This window comes from Rana temporaria, chromosome 9, assembly GCF_905171775.1.
Source record: "Rana temporaria chromosome 9, aRanTem1.1, whole genome shotgun sequence".
NCBI classification, from domain to species: domain Eukaryota; kingdom Metazoa; phylum Chordata; class Amphibia; order Anura; family Ranidae; genus Rana; species Rana temporaria.
In genome coordinates, this window is record NC_053497.1 from 59200548 (window position 1) to 59220489 (window position 19942).

A 19942-nucleotide genomic window follows, 5' to 3' on the forward strand; every position below is an offset into this window, starting at 1 on the left:
AAAAGGACAAAAATTTCAGATGGGCACAATGTTGTATGACTGAGTTATTGTCATTCAAATTGTGAGAGCACCGAAAGCTGAAAATTGGTCTGGTGAGGAAGGGGGTTTAAGTGCCCAGTGGTCAAGAGGTTAAGTTAATCCTGACAGTTGGATAACATCCTTAAGGCTGGGTTCACACTTGTCTGACAAACGCTCCGACATTGGGAGCTCATGTCGCATGACGTGGGAAAATTATTGTTTTCCTATGAGAGCCGTCTTAACTGGTCCGACACAAATCGGTTTGACTTTGAAAATGCTCCCTGTACTACTTTGGTCCGACTTTGATCAAACTTCAGCCCATTGGATATCATTGAAGTCGGATCAAAGTAGGATCCTTGTCCTAACCATCCGACATGGCGATTACAGCAACAGTAAAAGGAATTCATGTCACACTGGGATTTTTTTGATTAGTCAAAGAACAAGTCATACGATCACAAAGTCGGATCAAAGTAGTATCCTGTTCATTCAAGTCGGATGAATGTAGGACCGATGTATGACTTATGTTGCAGAGCAAAGTAGGATGAAAGTGGTATGACTGTCGGTGTTGTATCAGAGTGAACCCGACCTAAGACATCAGTGGGAGGACGGGTGAGGAAAGTAGATATGGGAAATAACCGCCACCAGCAATGAGAAGGCTTACCAGAGTAAGTGGACCCAAAAGAGCATACGCCCCCTGAGTCTTCAAGGCTTGTGGTGAACACACACATGTATTGGAAACTACACTTCTGCAACCTCTGGCTCAAATGGAAGACGATCACTCCTTCCTGCAAATGGTTCACAGCAACAGTGACCGATAGATATTCTCAGAGAAGGGTCATTCCCGGATCATTCCCATGTATTCACATGCTGCAGACGGTGCACACACACAGCCGAGCTGCATACATAGCCGGAATGACAGAACAGCGATCTGCTGATGAAAACAAAGCAGATCGTCATTCTGTCAGACAGAAAATGACACAGTTAGTAAGCACACTGAGGGAACACCTTTAACCCCTTGATTTCCCCTGATGTTAACCCCTTCCTGCCAGTGTCATTTATACAGTCAGCATTTTTTTTATAGCACTGATCACTGCATTGGTGTCACTGGTCCCCAAAACGTGTCAGTCTCCAATTTGTCTGCCGCAATGTCGCAGTTCCACTAAAAATCGCTGATAGCTGCTATTACAAAAAAAAAAGTTCATAAATCTATCCCATAGTTTGTAGACGCATTAACCATTGCGCAAACTCATTTTTTTTTCAAAATTGTTGCTCTTTTTTTGATTATAGCGCAAAAAATAAAAACCGCAGCAGTGATAAAAAATACCACCAAAAGAAAGCTCCGTTTCTGGGGAAAAAAGGACATCAATTTTATTTGGGTACCGCGTTGTGCGACTGCGCTATTGTCAGTTTAAGTAAAGCAGTGCCGTATTACAACAAATGGCCTGGTCATTAAGGGGGAAAATACTTCCAGGGCTGAAGTGGTTAGGACACATCTGAGATCATTTAAAGTTCATTAACAGGTGCATCTGACCATCATTCTGATCTCTTTTTTAAGCTGCATCATCCTGCTTTGTGCTGCCTTTGTATGGGGAAAGTAGTAAGTTCTGGTGAATAAAGGCCCATTAACACAGGTCCCAAAGCAAACGAGTGTTCAAAACTAACACAAGACACAGTCAGCTGAGGGGAGTGGCCAGTGATGGATGTGTCCTGCTGAAGCTCTGTCCTTCTCGGCTCTTAACGGCTCTCACAGACGCTCGAATGGCAGGGTAACTACAAAATAATATACACCATATCACTCCCTAGAGCCCAGGGATCAAAACAATATGGTTTTTGGAGTAACCCGTGGAAAAACCGCAGCTAAAACCCTCAAAGAAAAGCCACTCAAAGGGAATATGAAAATAACACTGTCAAATTCTCCTCAGGCAGTCAAACCCTGCTCTGACAAGAAACAACAGCACTTATCACAGGATTCCTCTGATACTGATGATGAACACAGTGCCATAAGCCAGTCAAAACAAACTGATACATTACAACCCAAAATATTGAAACAAATAGAGAAAATGTTTCAAAAAGCTTTGAAAGTGTCCTCTGAACAAATTACTGAGACTCTGACTAAAGAAATCAGAGACATAGGTCAGCGCACTTCTGACCTTGAATACAGGATGGATGATATTGAAACAAGCATAGCAACCCATGACAATGAATTTGAAATGCTAAAAGAAGAAAATGCAGCAATGCAAGCCCGTTTGGAGGATTTTGAGAACCAAGCTCGCCGCTCAAATCTTCGTATAAGAGGTATACCGGAGTCAATCATTGACCTCCAATCATCTATGACAGCCCTCTTTCAAGAACTAACACCAGCAATTCCTATAGAAAGATTGGAAATGGATAGAATCCACAGAGCTTTAGGGCCACGCAAAGCTGATGGCCCCCCTCGCGATATAATTGCTAAGTTCCACTTTTTCCGCACCAAAGATCAAATTATGGCTGCAGCTAGACTGAAAGAATCTCTTACTTTCCAAGGACATACTTACCAAATGTTTGCTGATTTATCTCCCATAACAGTAGCTAAACGTCGTGAGATGAAACCTTTGCTCCTAAATCTCCAACTCCACCACATCCCATATCAATGGGGGTTTCCATTTTCAATTAGGTTCACGTATCAAGGAGCCAAATACTCCAGCAAAACCACTACAGAACTAAAGAACACGCTGCAAAAACTTCAGCTTTATAATAAGTCATCTGCAAATACGCGACGCCGGGCCCTTTCTGACTCTCCTCCACATTCATCAATCCCTGAACCTGATGGAAACAGACAGGCTACCCCAAAGAGAGGCCGTTTCAATCCTCCAGTTTCTGACCAGCAGGACACAATGGACTGACTTGACTGAGTAACTCTCTTTGTGTCTCCTCCAAACTCCATGGTTAATTTAGCCATGCCTTAATTCATTCACATTTTTCCTACCCATAAGAAGATAAGTATCAGTACACTTAAAATCATTCTACCAAATCGCCTTGTTATACCCTCATAAGTCTCTCTTCATTGTAACATCCTGTCTCTCCCCCTTCTCCTATAACTACCTCTACCCCCTCCCCCACCCCCTTCCTTCCCCCTTTCCTTTCCTCCCCTTCATACACTATGCAGAGACAGAAGTTGTATCTCCAAGGCTTTGTGTATTTATACTAATATTCTTGTTATTAACCCTATTTCTTTCCTACAGAGTGAATACTTAATTATTTTCCACACTTACAGCAGCCCTGAGGTGTATCAATCCTATGTTCATAATAGAATTGAAATATGCCATTTCTAGTTTTAAAATGTATAAGGTTAATTGTTTATCTTATGTTCTTAATTGTGGAATAACTAGTCACTAGTTAAATACATGTTTGTAGCTGGTTACCTTGCCAAGTTTGGTTGTCTTAGTTTAATATGTTTTTTTTTTCCTTATTCTTGAATACATTTTAACCGTTGAGAAGCCGAGAAGAGGTCACTGCTCCTCTCATTTTTCTGTCCTAGGACTCTCCCTCACTGTAGTTACAGTGTAGGGGGCCTCCTCAGACAGACTTTGTGCCTCTGAGCTCCTGTCATTTTTGAGCTCAGAAAGCCTACTTTTTATTTCTTGCTATGGATTTCAACCATCTCAATCTAATTAGATTACTGTCTATCATCTCCTTTTTTTTTCTTCTATCCTATTTTTCTTATTCTTTCTCCATTTTCCTCCCTTACTCCGGGTTTTGTCTAATACCACAATTTACATTTGATATGTACTGTTATATTTTTCTAAAAACTCTTATATGGCTCCATTGAATGTACTTACCCTAAATACACAAGGTCTAAACATACCTCATAAACGTACTAAAGTTTTCAGGTCACTTTCAGCATCAAAAGCACACATAGTCTGCCTCCAGGAGACTCATTTCACTGAATCCTCCACCCCTAAATATTTTGGTGCAAGCTACCCCCAGGTTTATACAGCCTCAGCCAAGTCCAAACACAGAGGAGTGTTAATAGCATTTCACCGAACTACACCCTTTTCCCTAGAATCCGAAATCAAGGATCCAGAAGGTCGCTACCTCATACTTATAGGCAACCTATGCGATATCCCAATAACAGTAGTCTCATATTACGCACCCAACAAAAGACCAACATCATTTTTATCCCACCTTCTTCAAGTTATTGATACACATAAAGTAGGCACACTCCTGATTTGTGGAGATTCCAATCAAACAATTTATCCCTATTTAGATAAATCACCATTACCCCCTACATCTAATTCTCAATCTAGATCGTTTCAGAGACTCCTTCAACAACATTCATTAATAGATTCTTGGCGTGAAATTAACCCATCCAAACGTCAATACTCCTTCTATTCTCACCCTCACAAATCCTTTTCCCGTATTGATCACATTTTAATTTCTATTTGTATGTCCCCTGAATTGCTCACCTCATATATCAAACCCTATACATGGACCGATCATTGCGCTATAATTTCCACCTTTAACTCATTACTTCCAAAAGCACAAGACTCAACGTGGCAAATAAACAACTCTCTCTTATCACACCCTTCACTCTCTCAAGACCTAGAAAATGCCCTAAAAGAATACTTAAAAAATAATAAATCCTCAGATATATCCCCACTAACACTATGGGAAGCGCATAAGCCTGTCCTTAGAGGGTATTGCTTACGTCAAGCATCACATCAAAAGAAAGAAAAGAAAAAACTGCAACAAAAACTTGAAACTGAATTTAACAATTGTCATAATAAATTCCAATCCAGCCCTACACCGCAGAATAAAACACAACTCGAGAAAGCTAGCTTAAATCTAGACCTATTTTTATCCGAATCTGTAGATAAAACTCTTCGTAAATCCAAACAAAAATACTACTTCCAAGCCAATAAACCTGGCACTCTCCTTGCACGTGCACTTAAAAAACTAAACAACCCATCCAAACCAATCCGACTGAAAATCTCCCATGATAAATATACAAGTAATCCAGTCAATATCCTTCATACCTTCCACAAACATCTCACCTCCTTGTATAAAAAAGAAGGCTCTTTCGACCAATCCTCAGCAGAAACTTTTTTTTCTCAAATAAAACTCCCTACTCTATCCCAAAGTCATTATGAAAGCCTTGAAAGCCCCATCACTCCCATTGAAATTGAACAAGCAATCAAATGCCTCAAACCTAATAAGCGTCCGGGACCAGATGGGTTTTCAGCCCTTTACTATAAAAAATTCTCACATATATTAACTCCCATGATGTTAGAAGCATTCAACTCCATCATTAATAACCAATCATTCAGATCTGAAACTCTAACAGCAATTATATCTATGATTCCTAAGCCACAATCTGATGACTCTTCCTGTGCTAATTTTAGACCTATATCGCTCTTAAATCTAGATATAAAATTATTAGCAAAAGTGATTGCAACCCGATTGAATAGCATAATAGGTACCTTAATAAGTAACGACCAGGTTGGTTTTATCCCAATGCGCCAAGCAACTGATAATGTTCGTAGGGCCTTGTTGCTGATCCAAGCAGCCAAAAAAAGAAGAATCCCTATGTGTCTACTGTCACTAGACATCAAAAAAGCCTTTGACACGGTAACGTGGCCCTACCTACATTTCACTTTACAAAGATGGGGCTTTGGCCCACATTTCCTTAGTTGGGTCACAACTTTATATAATAACCCAAAGGCATACATCAAGTATGCAGGGTATAAATCAGCTATGTTCAATATTAACAGAGGCACTCGCCAGGGGTGCCCCCTCTCCCCACTGTTATTTGCCTTACTCATCGAACCCCTAGCTCAAGCTATTCGAAAAAATCCATCAATTAAAGGTATAGAACTGGCTGGCCACCATCATAAACTCTGCTTATTTGCTGATGATATTTTAATTTTCATGTCCTCCCCCCATATTACAGCTCCCAACGTTATAAACAAACTTGACCATTTTGCCCATATATCTGGATTAAAAATAAACATGCAAAAATCTATAGCTTTAAACGTTTCTTTGCCCCCAGATATACTTCAACAAGCGAAGATATCCCTCCCTTTTACATGGTCCGCGACACATCTCTCATATCTAGGTATTGTATTTACCCCTGATCTAAAAGATATTTTCTCCGCCAACTACCCCCCACTGTTACGGAAAATTTCAAATTATTTAAAGCAATGGTCCACTCTCCCCTTATCTTGGTTAGGTAAAATAAATGTTATAAAAATGACTATATTACCCAAAATGTTATATCTCTTTAGAGTCTTACCCATTCCTATTCCAGCCTACTTCCTCAGAAACCTACAACGAAAAACACAATCATTTATATGGAGCACTTTAAAATCTCGAATCTCTCCACACACCCTATACCTCCCTAAACTTAAAGGAGGTTTAGGTTTCCCAAACTTTGCCACTTATTTTCATGCTGCGCAAATAGCAAACATTCCCAAATACCATGTAAGCCACGAAATTCCACTATGGGTAGTAATTGAAACCATTGATAGCGACCCAATCTCTATACCAAATCTCATATGGTCCACCTCCTCTAACCACAAAATAATCGACAATAAGATTACAAAACATACAATCACTATTTGGGAAAGATTTAAAATGACCCAGGGTTTACAATCCCCACATGTACCCCTCATATCTTTTATGAGAAACTCAAAGTTTTACCCAGCCCTCACATTTCCTAGAACCTTCACAAGATGGATTTCAGCGGGTCTAACACAATGTTGTGACTTTTTAAAACCTGCCTCATTTAAAACATTTCCAGAAATACGTGAAAGTCATAAACTTCCGGCATCAGAAATTTTTCGCTATTTACAAATTAAAAATTTCTTTGCACCATATTTACAAGGTATAAATAAATTGAGTGACATGACGCAGTTTGAACGAATATGTAAACGAGATCCTCATTCAAGAGGACTCATTTCAATACTATATAGCCAACTAAGTACTAAGCTTACCGCAAAATTACCTTCATATGCTGAAAAATGGATGAACGACCTTGGTTTCAATATAGATATATCTACCTGGAATAAAGTATGGTCAAATACTAAAACGTCCTCCCAAAATATACTTGCTATGGAAACAAATTATAAAGTTCTCATGTACTGGTATTTGGTTCCTGTTAGAATAGCAAAATTTGCTCCCCGTTATTCCCCGCTTTGTTTTCGCGGCTGTGGTGATCCGGGAACACATTTACATATTTTCTGGGAGTGCCCTGTTACAAAAAATTACTGGAAAGAAATATTCCTCATGATTTCAGCAGTTTTCAAGAAATCCATTACTCCTGATCCGACTACCGCACTCCTAAATTTAAAACCGGATTGTATTTCCTATGCTCAATTTAAACTGTTCCTACAAATCACCACAGCCGCAAAGCAAACCATCTCCAAAGCTTGGAAAACAGCTACGCTTCTAGTTTCTGAAACCAGAAATAGAGTACATCAAGCCATGCTCCACTCAAAATCAGAAGCCATAACCAATGATTCTATAGACATATATGAAACAATATGGAACCCATGGGTGACCTATACTATCTCATCTAACCCAGATGATTCTCTATTGAGACCTTGGTAGGATATTGTAAGCCAGTAACATTCTGGATACAGTCCCTCTATATTATTACTATCTCTATTATGTAACGATCCCGGAGCCTTTCCTCTATCCTGTACTGCCTTTCCTATCCTATTGTTTTCATCACTTTCCACTTTTTATACTCCACATTCTGTCCCTTTTCTTTCTTTTATCTCTCACTTCTTCAAATATATAGCTCAAGCTATCTCATTATATAAAATGGTAAATGTGAATATGTAAATACGATATCTAATTTTGCTCCTATTGTTTTAATACTTAACATGAATAAGATCCTTCTCCCCCCTATTTCGGCCAGTTTTTGAACCGATTCATTGCTAAAATTACAATTGCTCCATAACTATAGTTCATATCATAATTATATCCGGTTCCATTTATATCACAATATTCTATAATATTTTATATGAGTTCAAATGCAATAGACTAACATGATTGGTTTGACTATAACCTGCTTTAATTATTCCTTTAATATTCCTCATAGGATCTACAAATATTTATTGGATTTGTCTATGTTTCAAATACTCTCTTATTACATGATACCATTTTTATTTTTCTGTAATCTTTTATTGTCAATTGTATCTACTGTTTTCTCTTTACTTTAAACCCAATAAACTAATTTGACAAAAAAAAAAAAAAAAAAAAAAAAAAAAAACTAACACAAGAGCCAACAGCAGCAGCTAGCGGCTATCTGCACTAATTTGTTTTCAGAAACAAGTCTCAAAAACGCTCACTTCATAGCTGCCCAGAGCTTCCTGACAATTCTTCACTTCCTGATAATAGACATTAATCATAGACATTAACCCTTATCCCACATACAATGCCTGTACCAGAGCTTCCAAGCCCTCACTGACCCGTGTAGCTGTGGGCACTGTGGAGCAACTGATCCTCAAAATTCTCAGCACATACAGTAAAAGAGCCCATATGGGTTTTCTCTGCAGCTCACCTTCCCCTGTTCTTTTCAGAGCACCTATTCTTTGTTTATATTAGAGATTAGAAGGCTGTCAATGCACTGACTGAAGGGGGAGCAAGATAAACTTGGTCAATGAAAAATTGTTGGAAGGGAGCAACTGGGTGAGCCGAGTTGCTGACAGAATGACTTGTATGCAGAGGCGTATCTAGTGTAAATGGTGCCTATGGCAAGCACTGAAACTGCGCCCCCTGTCGAAACATTTGAGACCAATCTTTCAGATAACCTTAACAAAAAAAAAACAGCTAACAAAACGAGTGATATTTATCATCCCTTGTGATACCTTGGGTAGTGACATATCCTCTTTATGGAGAAATCTGGGGTTTATTAGACCCCTGATCCCTCCTCTGCCCTCCAAGGCCAGGTAAATGCAGAACCAATACCGGAAGTGATGAAATCTTCACCATTTAAGACCTCAGTTTTCGCAGAGGGGAGGGAGAAACTGATGTTCCTTCTTCTTTGTGCGCTGCCAACCCGACGAGATGGAATGGGAGAGCCTGGGAGAACAGGCAAGGGCTGTGGCTGAACGCAGCAGGGATAGCGCTGCCATTGTCTATTAGCAAAGGTGCTGAAAAGGAGATCCTGCCTATGCTCGGAAGGAGGGAAGAAGAGACCCTCAGACCCCGGTAAGTGCCTTGCAGCCCAGCCACTCAACAGCACCCCCTTCATATGGCGCCCATGGCACTTGCCATGGCTGCCATACCCTAGATACGCCACTGCTTGTATGTCCACGGAACTCCTACTGTGAACTTTGTGTATTAATTGCTTCAAAGTGCCTGCAGCTACAGAAGTCAATGAGGACTAGAGTTTGTTAGGAATATGTAAATACTTGAATATCCACAGGCTGTCTACAGATTCACTTTAAGACCACCTGATGCATGTCTTGTATCTGTGGATAGGCAGTATAATCCCAAAGTGCTGTGGCTTCCATTAGTCTTAACAAATTGAAGCCTCCCCCATAATTCTTTATAGTATGTACAGATACATGTAGTATCCTAGACAGAAAAACACATGCAGTGAAAAAAAAAAAAAAAAAAATCAGTTCGCCTCCAAGGGGGGCAGATAGGGGGAACATAAGCCTGTTCTTGCTAAAACCTTTTCCGGCACTGGAGCTACTAAGTAATTTAGAACCCAATAGAAATGTTTTGGCTGGTGGGTTTATCCTTGTGTTGGGACAAAGAAGTTTAGCATTCTTCATAGGCAGTCATTTCATTAGATTTATATTATAAAATACAACAATTTTCAACAGAAGAACAGATAATAGAACATCCATCCGTGCCAATGTTACCGAAACCACTTTCTCTACTGGGAAATATGTGCTGGCAAATGTATTTTTAACCAGTGAATGTGTAAGTATAGTAAATGTTACCTAGTGAATGTTCCAAGAATACACCAGAAAATACGTATTTTCTAACTTGCTTAGTAATAGGAAATGGTTCAGTGGTAAAAATGTTTTGCTGTATACAGGAAACTTTTCTTTGATCTCATTTAACATACCTTGCCGGGTTTCAGTTTCACCCACAGCTCATTTTCAGGCCTCCTCAGCTCATTGGTTAGGATTCGGTGTGCAGAATACCATTGGTGCACTAAATCATGGGGCACTGTGTTGATGACAGCACGATCATAGTTGTTGTATCTGGAAACATTTTATTTTTTTGTTAAAGTAACAGGTCTTGTACATGCATTAAACATGCACTATGCAGTTTTTATTTTCTAAAGTTAAAGTAGTAGGGGATAAGTAAAAAAAAAAAAAAATACTCACCTCCATAATGCAGTGTCAGTGTGATGATGCAACTATGAGAAATGTTTTACCTGCCAAATGATTTATATTTCTCTCCATCCATTTCAGGTGATACATTGGATCACCTGAAAACCTGGCTGATCCTGCCTGGTTCTGCCCTCCCCTCTGTAAACTGACCATGGTTTATTATGGCTGCAAAGCCCTGACAACAGTGGTCAGTTTACATGCCTCTGTCATCTGCAGCCCTCCTCTACCCCCCCCCCCCCCCGCCAGCTCATGATAATGCAACTCTGCTCCCTCATGCTGAAATAACTATATTATATTCATGCCGTTCCCTCTGTTAAATAATGATATGTGTCCCGTTGTCTGTGCTATATAATTTTTTTTTTGATTTCAACCTTATATCAGAGCATCTCCCAGCCCTCATGTGACCGATTGACTCTCTCCTCTCCGGCTGACGTCAGTGGGAGTTCTCGGCCCCTCCTGCTATAGCTGTCCACCTGGGAGAGGAGAGAGGCGAGGAGCCATGCGAGCACCGGGAGACGCTCTGATAGAAGGTAGAAATCAGCATTTTTTATATAGCACAGACTATGGGACACATATACTGTATTTATTGGCATATAACACTCACTTTTTCACCCTGCAAATTGGTTGCAAATAGTGTGTGCGTGTTAAATGCCGATACTGCAATTTTGGCTGCCTCGGAGAGAGCGGGGAGGGGGGCGGGACAAGTGCCGGCAGATTACATACAGCGAGAATCTCCTGTTTACTCAGCGGCCTCTGTAATAGGAAGTCCCGTCTCCTGGGCCGGCATTGGACCAGTGTTCTGTCTATCATAAAAGCCGGTCCAGGAGACGAGACTTTGTATTAAAGAGGCCACCGAACAGGAGATTCTCGCTGTATGTAATCTGACAACGCTCATCCCGCCCCCCTCCCTGAGATGGGCATTGATGAGGCTTTTTCATGACAATGGGAAGGCTGTAGATGGGCATTGATCAAGCTGCATTGATGGGCAATTGTGAGGCTACGGATGGGCATTGATCAAGCAGCATTGATGGGCAATTGTGAAGCTGCAGATGGGCATTATTGCAGCTGCATTGATGGGCAATTGTGAAGCTGCAGATGGGCATTGATCCAGCTGCATTGATGGGCAATTGTGAAGCTGCAGATGGGCATTGATCAAGCTGCATTGATGGGCAATTTTGAGGCTGCAGATGGGCATTGATCAGGATGTATTGATGGGCACTGACCTTTATTTTGCTTCAAAGTTCTCTATTTAAAATTTAAGTTTTTCCTGAAATCTCCCTCTTAAAATGAAGGTGCGTGTTATATGCCTGTGCGTGTTAGATGCCGATAAATATGGAAGTTATTTAACAGAGCGGATGGTATGAATATACTTTAGTGGCTTTACAACCACTTTAACTAGTAGCCGACCGCGCACCGTCATTATACGGCGGCAGGTCGGCTCTCCTGGGCGAGAGCCCGTAGCTATACGTCCTATCGTATAGCCGCCACTAGGGGGCGCGTGCGCGCCGCCGGAGGCGCGCGCGCTCCCCGCTCGCCCCCGACTCCCGTGCGTGTGCCCGGCGGGCGCGATCGCCGCCGGGCACACGCGATCGCTCGGTACAGAGCGGGGAACGGGAGCTGTGTGTGTAAACACACAGCTCTCGTTCCTGTCAGCAGGGGAAATGCTGATTTTCTGTTCATACAATGTATGAACAGAAAATCAGTGTTTCCCCTAGTGAGGCCACCCCCCCCCCACAGTAAGAACACACCCAGGCATACTTAACCCCTTCCCCGCCCCCTAGTGTTAACCCCTTCACTGCCAGTGGCATTTTTATAGTAATCTAATGCATTTTTATAGCACTGATCGCTATAAAAATGCCAATGGTCCCAAAAATGTGTCAAAAATGTCCGAAGTGTCCGCCATAATGTCGCAATACCGAAAAAAAAAATCGCTGATCGCCGCCATTACTAGTAAAAAAAATATTAATAAAAATGCCATAAAAATATCCCCTATTTTGTAAACGCTATAACTTTTGCGCAAACCAATCAATAAACGCTTATTGCGATTTTTTTTACGAAAAATATGTAGAAGAATACGTATCGGCCTAAACTGAGGAAAAAAAATGTTTTTTTATATATTTTTGGGGGATATTTATTACAGCAAAAAGTAAAAAATATTCATTTTTTTCAAAATTGTCGCTCTATTTTTGTTTATAGCGCAAAAAATAAAAAACGCAGAGGTGATCAAATACCACCAAAAGAAAGCTCTATTTGTGGGAAAAAAAGGACGCCAATTTTGTTTGGGAGCCACGTCGCACGACCGCGCAATTGTCTGTTAAAGCGACGCAGTCCCGAATCGCAAAAAGTACTCTGGTCTTTAGGCAGCAATATGTTCCGGGGGGTAAGTGGTTAAGGGATAAGTTCACTATACCTAACATGTTACACCCATACTCAGGGTGTAACCTATTAGGAACAGACCGGTTCCCGTACCTCCCTGATTCGACAGCAAGTGCTCATTCTCTCTTTCTGTCAAATGGTATCTGTTTGCCTGTACAGGATGTACAGACACACAGATACACTGACAGACATGCAGGAGACCTTCATGGCACCATCAAACTGCTTATTGCTGGTGAATTGTTTTACAGGCTCCTAAATTAAATAAATGCAAATTTTTTTTACCTGCAAAAAAATGTGCATTTATTTATTTTTTTCTAAAAAGTTAACTAATCCTTTAACAATTACAGGTCTTGCTCCTTCCCATGTGGCTGGACTGTTAAAGAAGCAGCAACAGATTGCAGAGCTCATATTTCCATCACTGTACCGTAGCAGAATACATTTCAGCTCCCAGACCCTCCCCCTTCTCCTTAATAGCATTTACTTTTGGCCCTACTCGTGAAAAACATTTAAACTGCTCCTAGTCTGACATCTATACAGTTCCTTACTCTAGGAATATCTTATTGCTCTAACAAACAATAGAGTGAATCACCACACAGTACAACCCCTTACAGGGGTAAAGGAAATCCTTAGTATCCCTATTCACATAATTACATGTGAGTAAGGATAATATTGATGTTTAGACTCAACATTCATAACTGACTCAATTCTGCTTTATATACTGACTTTACTTGTGTTGTACAGTATAGGTCAGCTTAAGCTACTGAGCAATATAATCAACAGGATTTTTACAACTGGAGGTTGGGATAAACTACATAACATGTCAAAAGTGCCACCTGCTCACCTAAAGTAGAATAAAATAAAACAAACATATTTTTGGTCTCTGCAATAATAGAAGAGAGTATAAATGATTTTTGTACATTGAATTCTACTTTAATTACCATTCTTTTGTGTTTTCATGATTTTGTTGTGTCCGCCTGCTTCCTACAATTTTTCTCCCTTTCAAAGATTCTAGTTAGATGGCTGTATTGCTAACTTCACTGCACATGGCACAATTTAAGTTAACTAACATCAGTTGATTTCTGTTGCTCCTGCAATGGGGACTTTTTCTGGAGGGGAGTTCCCTATAGCCAGTAAACTAAAAAAGTCAGAGGGGGCCCTCTGCTGGCAGTCTGAGGAAATAGTTTCTCATGTTCTTCAGAAGGGAAACTGATACATCTAATATTTTGGTCAATGTTATTTTATTTTTTTAATCTAGAAAAACTGTTTTAATCCTTTAATTAAAAAAAATATATAATGCATATACATACGTACATACTATATCTCTGTTTTACAAAACAAAATAAGTTAGCTAAATAGACAGCAGCTCCCTTTGCCCGATTAAAACTTCCCTACAAAGTCTGCTAAGAAAGGAGTCACTACTGTGAAGACTTTGGGCCAGATTCATAAAAGAGATACGACGGCGTATCTCCTGATACGCCGTCGTATCTCTGAGATACGAAGGTCGTATCTATGCGCCTGATTCATAGAATCAGGTTACGCATAGATAGCCCTAAGATCCGACAGGTGTAAGTGACTTACACCGTCGGATCTTAGGCTGCAATTCTAGGCCGGCCGCTAGGTGGCGATTCCATTGCGGTCGGCGTAGAATATGCAAATGACTAGTTACGCCGATTCACGAACGTACGCTTTGCCCGTCGCAGTAAATGTACGCCGTTTCCGTAGAGATACGCGGCGTAAAGATAAAGCTGCCCTCTAGGTGGTCTAGCCAATGTTAAGTATGGGCGTCGTTCCCGCATCGAAATTTAACGTCGTTTGCGTATGTCGTCCGTGAATGGCGCTGGACGCCATATACGTTAACGTCGAAACTAATGACGTCCTTGCGACATCATTTAGCACAATGCACGTCGGGAAATTTTAGGGACGGAGCATGCGCAGTACGTTCGGCGCGGGAACGAGCGTAATTTAAATGGTCCCCGCCCCATTTGAATTAGGCGGGCTTGCGCCGGGCGGATTTACACTACACCGCCGCAACTTTACAGGCAAGTGCTTTGTGAATCAAGCACTTGCCCGTAAAACTTGCGGCGGTGTAACGTAAATGTGATACGTTACGCCGCCGCTAAGTTACGCGAAAATACGTGAATCTGGCCCTTTGAATTCTGTTAAAGTGGTTCTAAAGGCAGAATTTTTTTTATTTTTACCATAATGCAAACCTTCTGTGTGCAGCTCCCCTCAACCCCACTTATACTTACCTGAGCCCAATCTCGATCCAGCTATGTGATGAGCAGCATCGCTGCCCTCTCTCTTTCTCCTCTCACTTTTTCAGACACACAGGAGCCATTGGTCCCTGCTGTCAAAGCTAGTGAGGAGGGAGCAGGGGGTGAGGCCAAGCCTCAATCTGTGTCAATGTATAGACAGAACACAGCTTGGAAGCAAGCCTGCATGAGTGCCCCCTTAGCACGCAGCTTGCTATGGGGGCATTTAGCAGGGGGGAGAAGCCAAGGGTGCCAGTGGTGGACTTGAAAAGAGAGAGGTCAAAGATTTGTGCAAATCCATTGCACAGAGCAAGTGAGTATAACATGTTTGTTTTAAAAAAAAAAAAAGTTTTACCTTTATAATCACTTTAACAAGGGGGGTTGTGTTGGTATAGCTGAACAGAAAACTTCAAAAAGAAGGCCAAAGCTATTTTGGCCCTACATCTCCTATGCAGGGATGGACTGGCCATAGGGACTACAGGGAGTTTCCCGGTGGGCCGATGGCTCAGTGGGCCGTTTTTTAAAACAGAGATGCTGCTTGGAGGACTTTTTTTAACGCCCTGGCAGCGCCCCAGTGTGAAAGCACTCAGGCTTTCACACTGGGACTGCAGCGGAAGCGTTTTTCAGTCGCTTTACAGGCGCCCAAAAGCGCCTAAAAAACGCCTCAGTGTAAAAAGGGGTCCTACACTCACCCCCTCTCTTTTACACTCACTCTCTTTTTCTTACACTCACCCCCTTTCCCTCAACCCTCCCTCTCTCTCTCTCTCATTCCCCTCTCTCTCACCCTCTAATGATATACAATAATGGATGTAGGGACCTTTTGGTGGGCGTGATTTTTCGGGGGGTGGGGGCAGCATTTTATTGAATTAAAGTGGGCTGGTCTGGATGAAGTCCAGGGCCGAATTTTTGACCCAGTCCAGCCCTGCTCCTATGGATCACAGGAGTGCCTGTTGTCTGTTGAAATCACTCAGCCGGTCCAGGCTCTGGAAAGATCCCGACTGTACAGTCGGGATTCACCCAGATGCCTTAAAGGGGTTGTAAAGGAAAACATTTTTTCCCCTAAATAGCTTCCTTTACCTTAGTGTAGTACTCCTTCACTTACCTCATCCTTCCATTTTGCTTTTAAATGTCCTTATTTCTTCTGAGAAATGCTCACTTCCTGTTCTTCTGTCTGTAACTCACCACCGCAATGCAAGGCTTTCTCCCTGGTGTGGAGAAAGCCTCTTGAGGGGGCGAGCAGGAGTGTCAGGGCGCCCACTAACACACAGCTATGTTAGTGTATAGCTATTTGAGCTATGAGTTATCGATGTGAAACACGTCAGCTCTGTTACCCCACTGTTTGCAGTTTTTTTTGCTGTTGTAGTTTTCGTTTTACTGGAATAAAAGGCACCATTTTTTATACTTTATTGGAGTGCGGCTGTCCATCATCTCCTCCCTCTTATTTATGCCCACTAACACACAGCTCCTTTCTCTATCTGCAAAGTAGAGAGTGTCCTGACTTGCCTGCTCGCCCCTCCTCCCTCAAGAGGCTTTCTCCACACCAGGGAGAAAGCCTTGCATTACATTGGATTTTTCTGGCTAAATGGAAGCGTCTCGTAAACGAAATATGATAAAATCTGGTGTACATGGCTAGCGGAACCTACTATGGCTTGATAGTCAGGTGAAGAAGTTACAGATTCAATTTTTATGTGTCAGTTTCTAGGTACTTTGCAAAAACGGGAAAATGGAGGATTGTGTGCCTGATCACGAAATAGTTGGTTCCGAAGATTGAGGAGACGTCTAACACACAGGGTATCATGCTCTGTCCCGAATACGCATATCTAAGTCATGAATTATTCATTTTGCCTGCCAATCATACAGATGTTTGTTAAGCACTAACTGATATGTTGTTTATTGGGTAGATTCAGTAAGAGTTAGGCCGACTTATCAGTAGATAAGCCGGCCTAACTCAGAATCTACGCCGACGTATGTTTAAGCGTATGCTCAAACAGAGATACGCTTAAACATATCTAAGATACAACGGCTTGCGTCGTCGTATCTTAGATTGCAATTTTTCGGATGGGCGCTAGGTGGCGCTTCCATTGCGGTCGGCGTAGATTATGTAAATTAGTTTGTACGCCGATTCACGAACGTACGCCCGGCCGCCGCAGTCGTTTTACACCGTTTCCGTAAGGCCTTAGGAGGCCTAAAGTTATTCCACCTATTAGGTGGAATAACAATGTTAAAGTATGGCCGCCGTTCCCACCGCGAGATTCGAAATTTTAACGTCGTTTGCGTAAGTCGTCCGCAAATCGGGATTTACGTAGTTTTCGTCCACGTCGAAATCAATAGGCCCGTGCGGCGTACGTAACCGCACTGCACACTGGGAAATGTAGTCGCCCGGCGCATGCGCAGTGACAAAAAAACGTCAAAAACATGAGGTCAAGCCTCATTGCCATTAAACACGCCCCCCCCCCAACCCATTTGAATTAGGCGCCCTTACGCCCGCCGCATTTACACTACGCCTAAGTAAGAAGGCAAGTACTTTGTGAATCATGTACTTGCCTCTCTTACTTAAGGCGGCGTACTGTAAACACGCAAGGCTACGCCGACCTAGTTTTGCGCGCCCCTACCTGAATATACCCAATAGTTTTTTTTTTTTTTTTTTCAAAAATGCAATAAAAAAAAATGGATTTTGGTCACAGGAAGTCTTAAACCTTTGGTTATACCGCCATCTACAGGGGGACTAGACACTGGTAAAAAAACAAACCAAACAAAAAACCTGTAAACCGGTCCAAGGTATTACCCCTTCTAGTACCAGCATGCCTCCCTTTGTAGCAAAGCAGTATGAAGAGAGCATGATCATAAACACAGGTGGGGGTGGCTGTAGGAGAGATAGGAGTGTTTAGTTCCATTTTAAGTAAATCTTTAGACATGATGATGAATGAGGTTGATGATTTCCACACCGCAGAGTAGAGCTCAGCATGTACACAAAGTCTGTGATCTGTAATTCTCCCTGTTTTCTACTGGTGACTCACCTAATCATATACAGCTCTTTATTCCACGGATAAACATTCAGTACTGGTCCAATCCCCACCATGTGGTTGTGACTCGAGCCAACATTTTCAATGTATTCATGTTTCAGCGGTACAGTACTGAGGAGGTCAAAGTCTTTAAGGTGACGCTGACGAACTTGTTCAGCAGCGTTAAAGCCATCTACCAACAGGGTGCGCCCTCCTGTGCCTTCATGCCGCAGACAATGGAAAAGCTGCATGCTGCAATTAACAGACACACAAAAAATTAGTAAAACACTGGTAATATAGTTAAAAATGTTTTAGGCCGTGTACAGACGACCAAACAAGTATGATGAAAGCGGTCCGCCGGACCGTTTTCACCGTACATGTCTGGCCGGGGCTTTCTGTACGATGGCTGTACTAACCATCGGACAGAAATCCACGCGTAAACAATACGCGGGGCGTGTCCGCGGTGTCGCCACGTCGATGACGCGGCGACGTGGGCGGGCCTGCCAGTTAAATGCTTCCACGCATGCGTCAAAGTTATTCGACGCATGCGAGGGATGGCGGGCGCTCAGACATGTACGGTAGGTCTGTACAGACGACCGAACATGTCCGAGCGGGCAGGATTCCAGCGGACTGTTTTAAAACAAGTCCAGGAATATTTGCCCGCTGGGAAAAGGCCCGGCGGGCAAATGTTTGCTGGAATCCTGCACGCTCGCGCCTACACACGACCGAACATGTATGCTGAAACTGGCCCGCGGACCAGTTTCAGCAGACATGTTTGGTCGTGTGTATGGGGCCTTAAAGGGCATCTGTTCATGGAAACCATTGTGTATATTCAGTCAGTACATTGTTTTGTAAAGCTTTTTGCTAAGGCTTTTAAATTTTTCCTTTCTTGTTATTTCATATTTGACTATTGTATATGCAAATTTGTTAAAGCTGAGGTCCGCCGACCATTCATTTTTTTCCCCCAGCCATTCTGACACTTTGCTAAACACAATATAACACTCACTTGTTTGGTGTAATAATTCCCCCGATGTCCGTTTTCGAATAAAAAATGAACGTATAAAATCTAATGATGGCCAGTTACATCTTGCTTATGGGCATGTGAAGCCCATAAGCATTGATTTCCGGGATGCGGTGAATGCTGAGCTCCCAGCATTCACCTCTCGTTCCCGTGCATGCTCATTGTGTACAGTGCCATAAACTTCAAGGTTGCCATCACACGTCACTTCCGGTTTCAAGATCTCTTGGGATTTTGTGGGAAGCCTAATGCCCTGTACACACGATCGGTCCATCCGATGAAACCGGTCTGATGGACCGTTTTCATCGGTTAACCGATGAAGCTGACTGATGGGTCAGTCGTGCCTACACACCATCGGTTAAAAAAACGATTGTGTCAGAACGCGGTGACGTAAAACACAACGACATGCTGAAAAAAATGAAGTTCAATGCTTCCAAGCATGCGTCGACTTGATTCTGAGCATGCGTGGATTTTTAATGGACGTGCCTACCAATGATCGTTTTTTCTATTGGTTAGGTATCCATCGGTTAAATTTAAAACAAGATTGATTTTTTTTTAACCTATGGATAAATAACCGATGGGGCTTACATGTTGGTCCCATGAAAACGGTCCATCAGACCGTTCTCATCGGTTTGACCGATCGTGTGTACGCGGCATGACACTTAGCTCCCAGAAGACAGTGCGCCTCAGGGGAAAAATAATATACACGCCTACTCCCGCGGGGGTGACGAACAGGAAGTGCCACAATAAAGAGTTTTCTTTTCATTTGCACATCTGTTCATAGAGTTGATGGGGATAAGGTTAAGTTAATAAGCTTTAAGGGTGCAATGCCATACTTCTGCAGGTTCTCAGCATAGTTGTCTGCTCATACCTGGTATAAGCAGGCAGTTACCTGAGAGCAGGAAGATCAATGGACTACCAGAGCGCTCACCAGTGGCC

General features: G+C 42.2%; 1 protein-coding gene across 3 annotated transcripts in view; it reads right to left on the reverse strand.

Annotated features, from left to right (window-relative positions):
- The window catches only part of LOC120913582 (trimethyllysine dioxygenase, mitochondrial-like), a 70628-nt gene that overhangs the window by 4398 nt on the left and 46288 nt on the right, over positions 1 to 19942 (reverse strand). For all 3 annotated transcript variants that reach the window (XM_040323618.1, XM_040323619.1, XM_040323617.1), the window contains 2 exons: positions 18001 to 18237; positions 10085 to 10223 (listed from right to left, as the gene is read on the reverse strand). In XM_040323618.1, coding sequence (XP_040179552.1) covers positions 10085 to 10223; positions 18001 to 18237 — 376 coding nt within the window. The remainder of the gene's footprint in view (positions 1 to 10084; positions 10224 to 18000; positions 18238 to 19942) is intronic.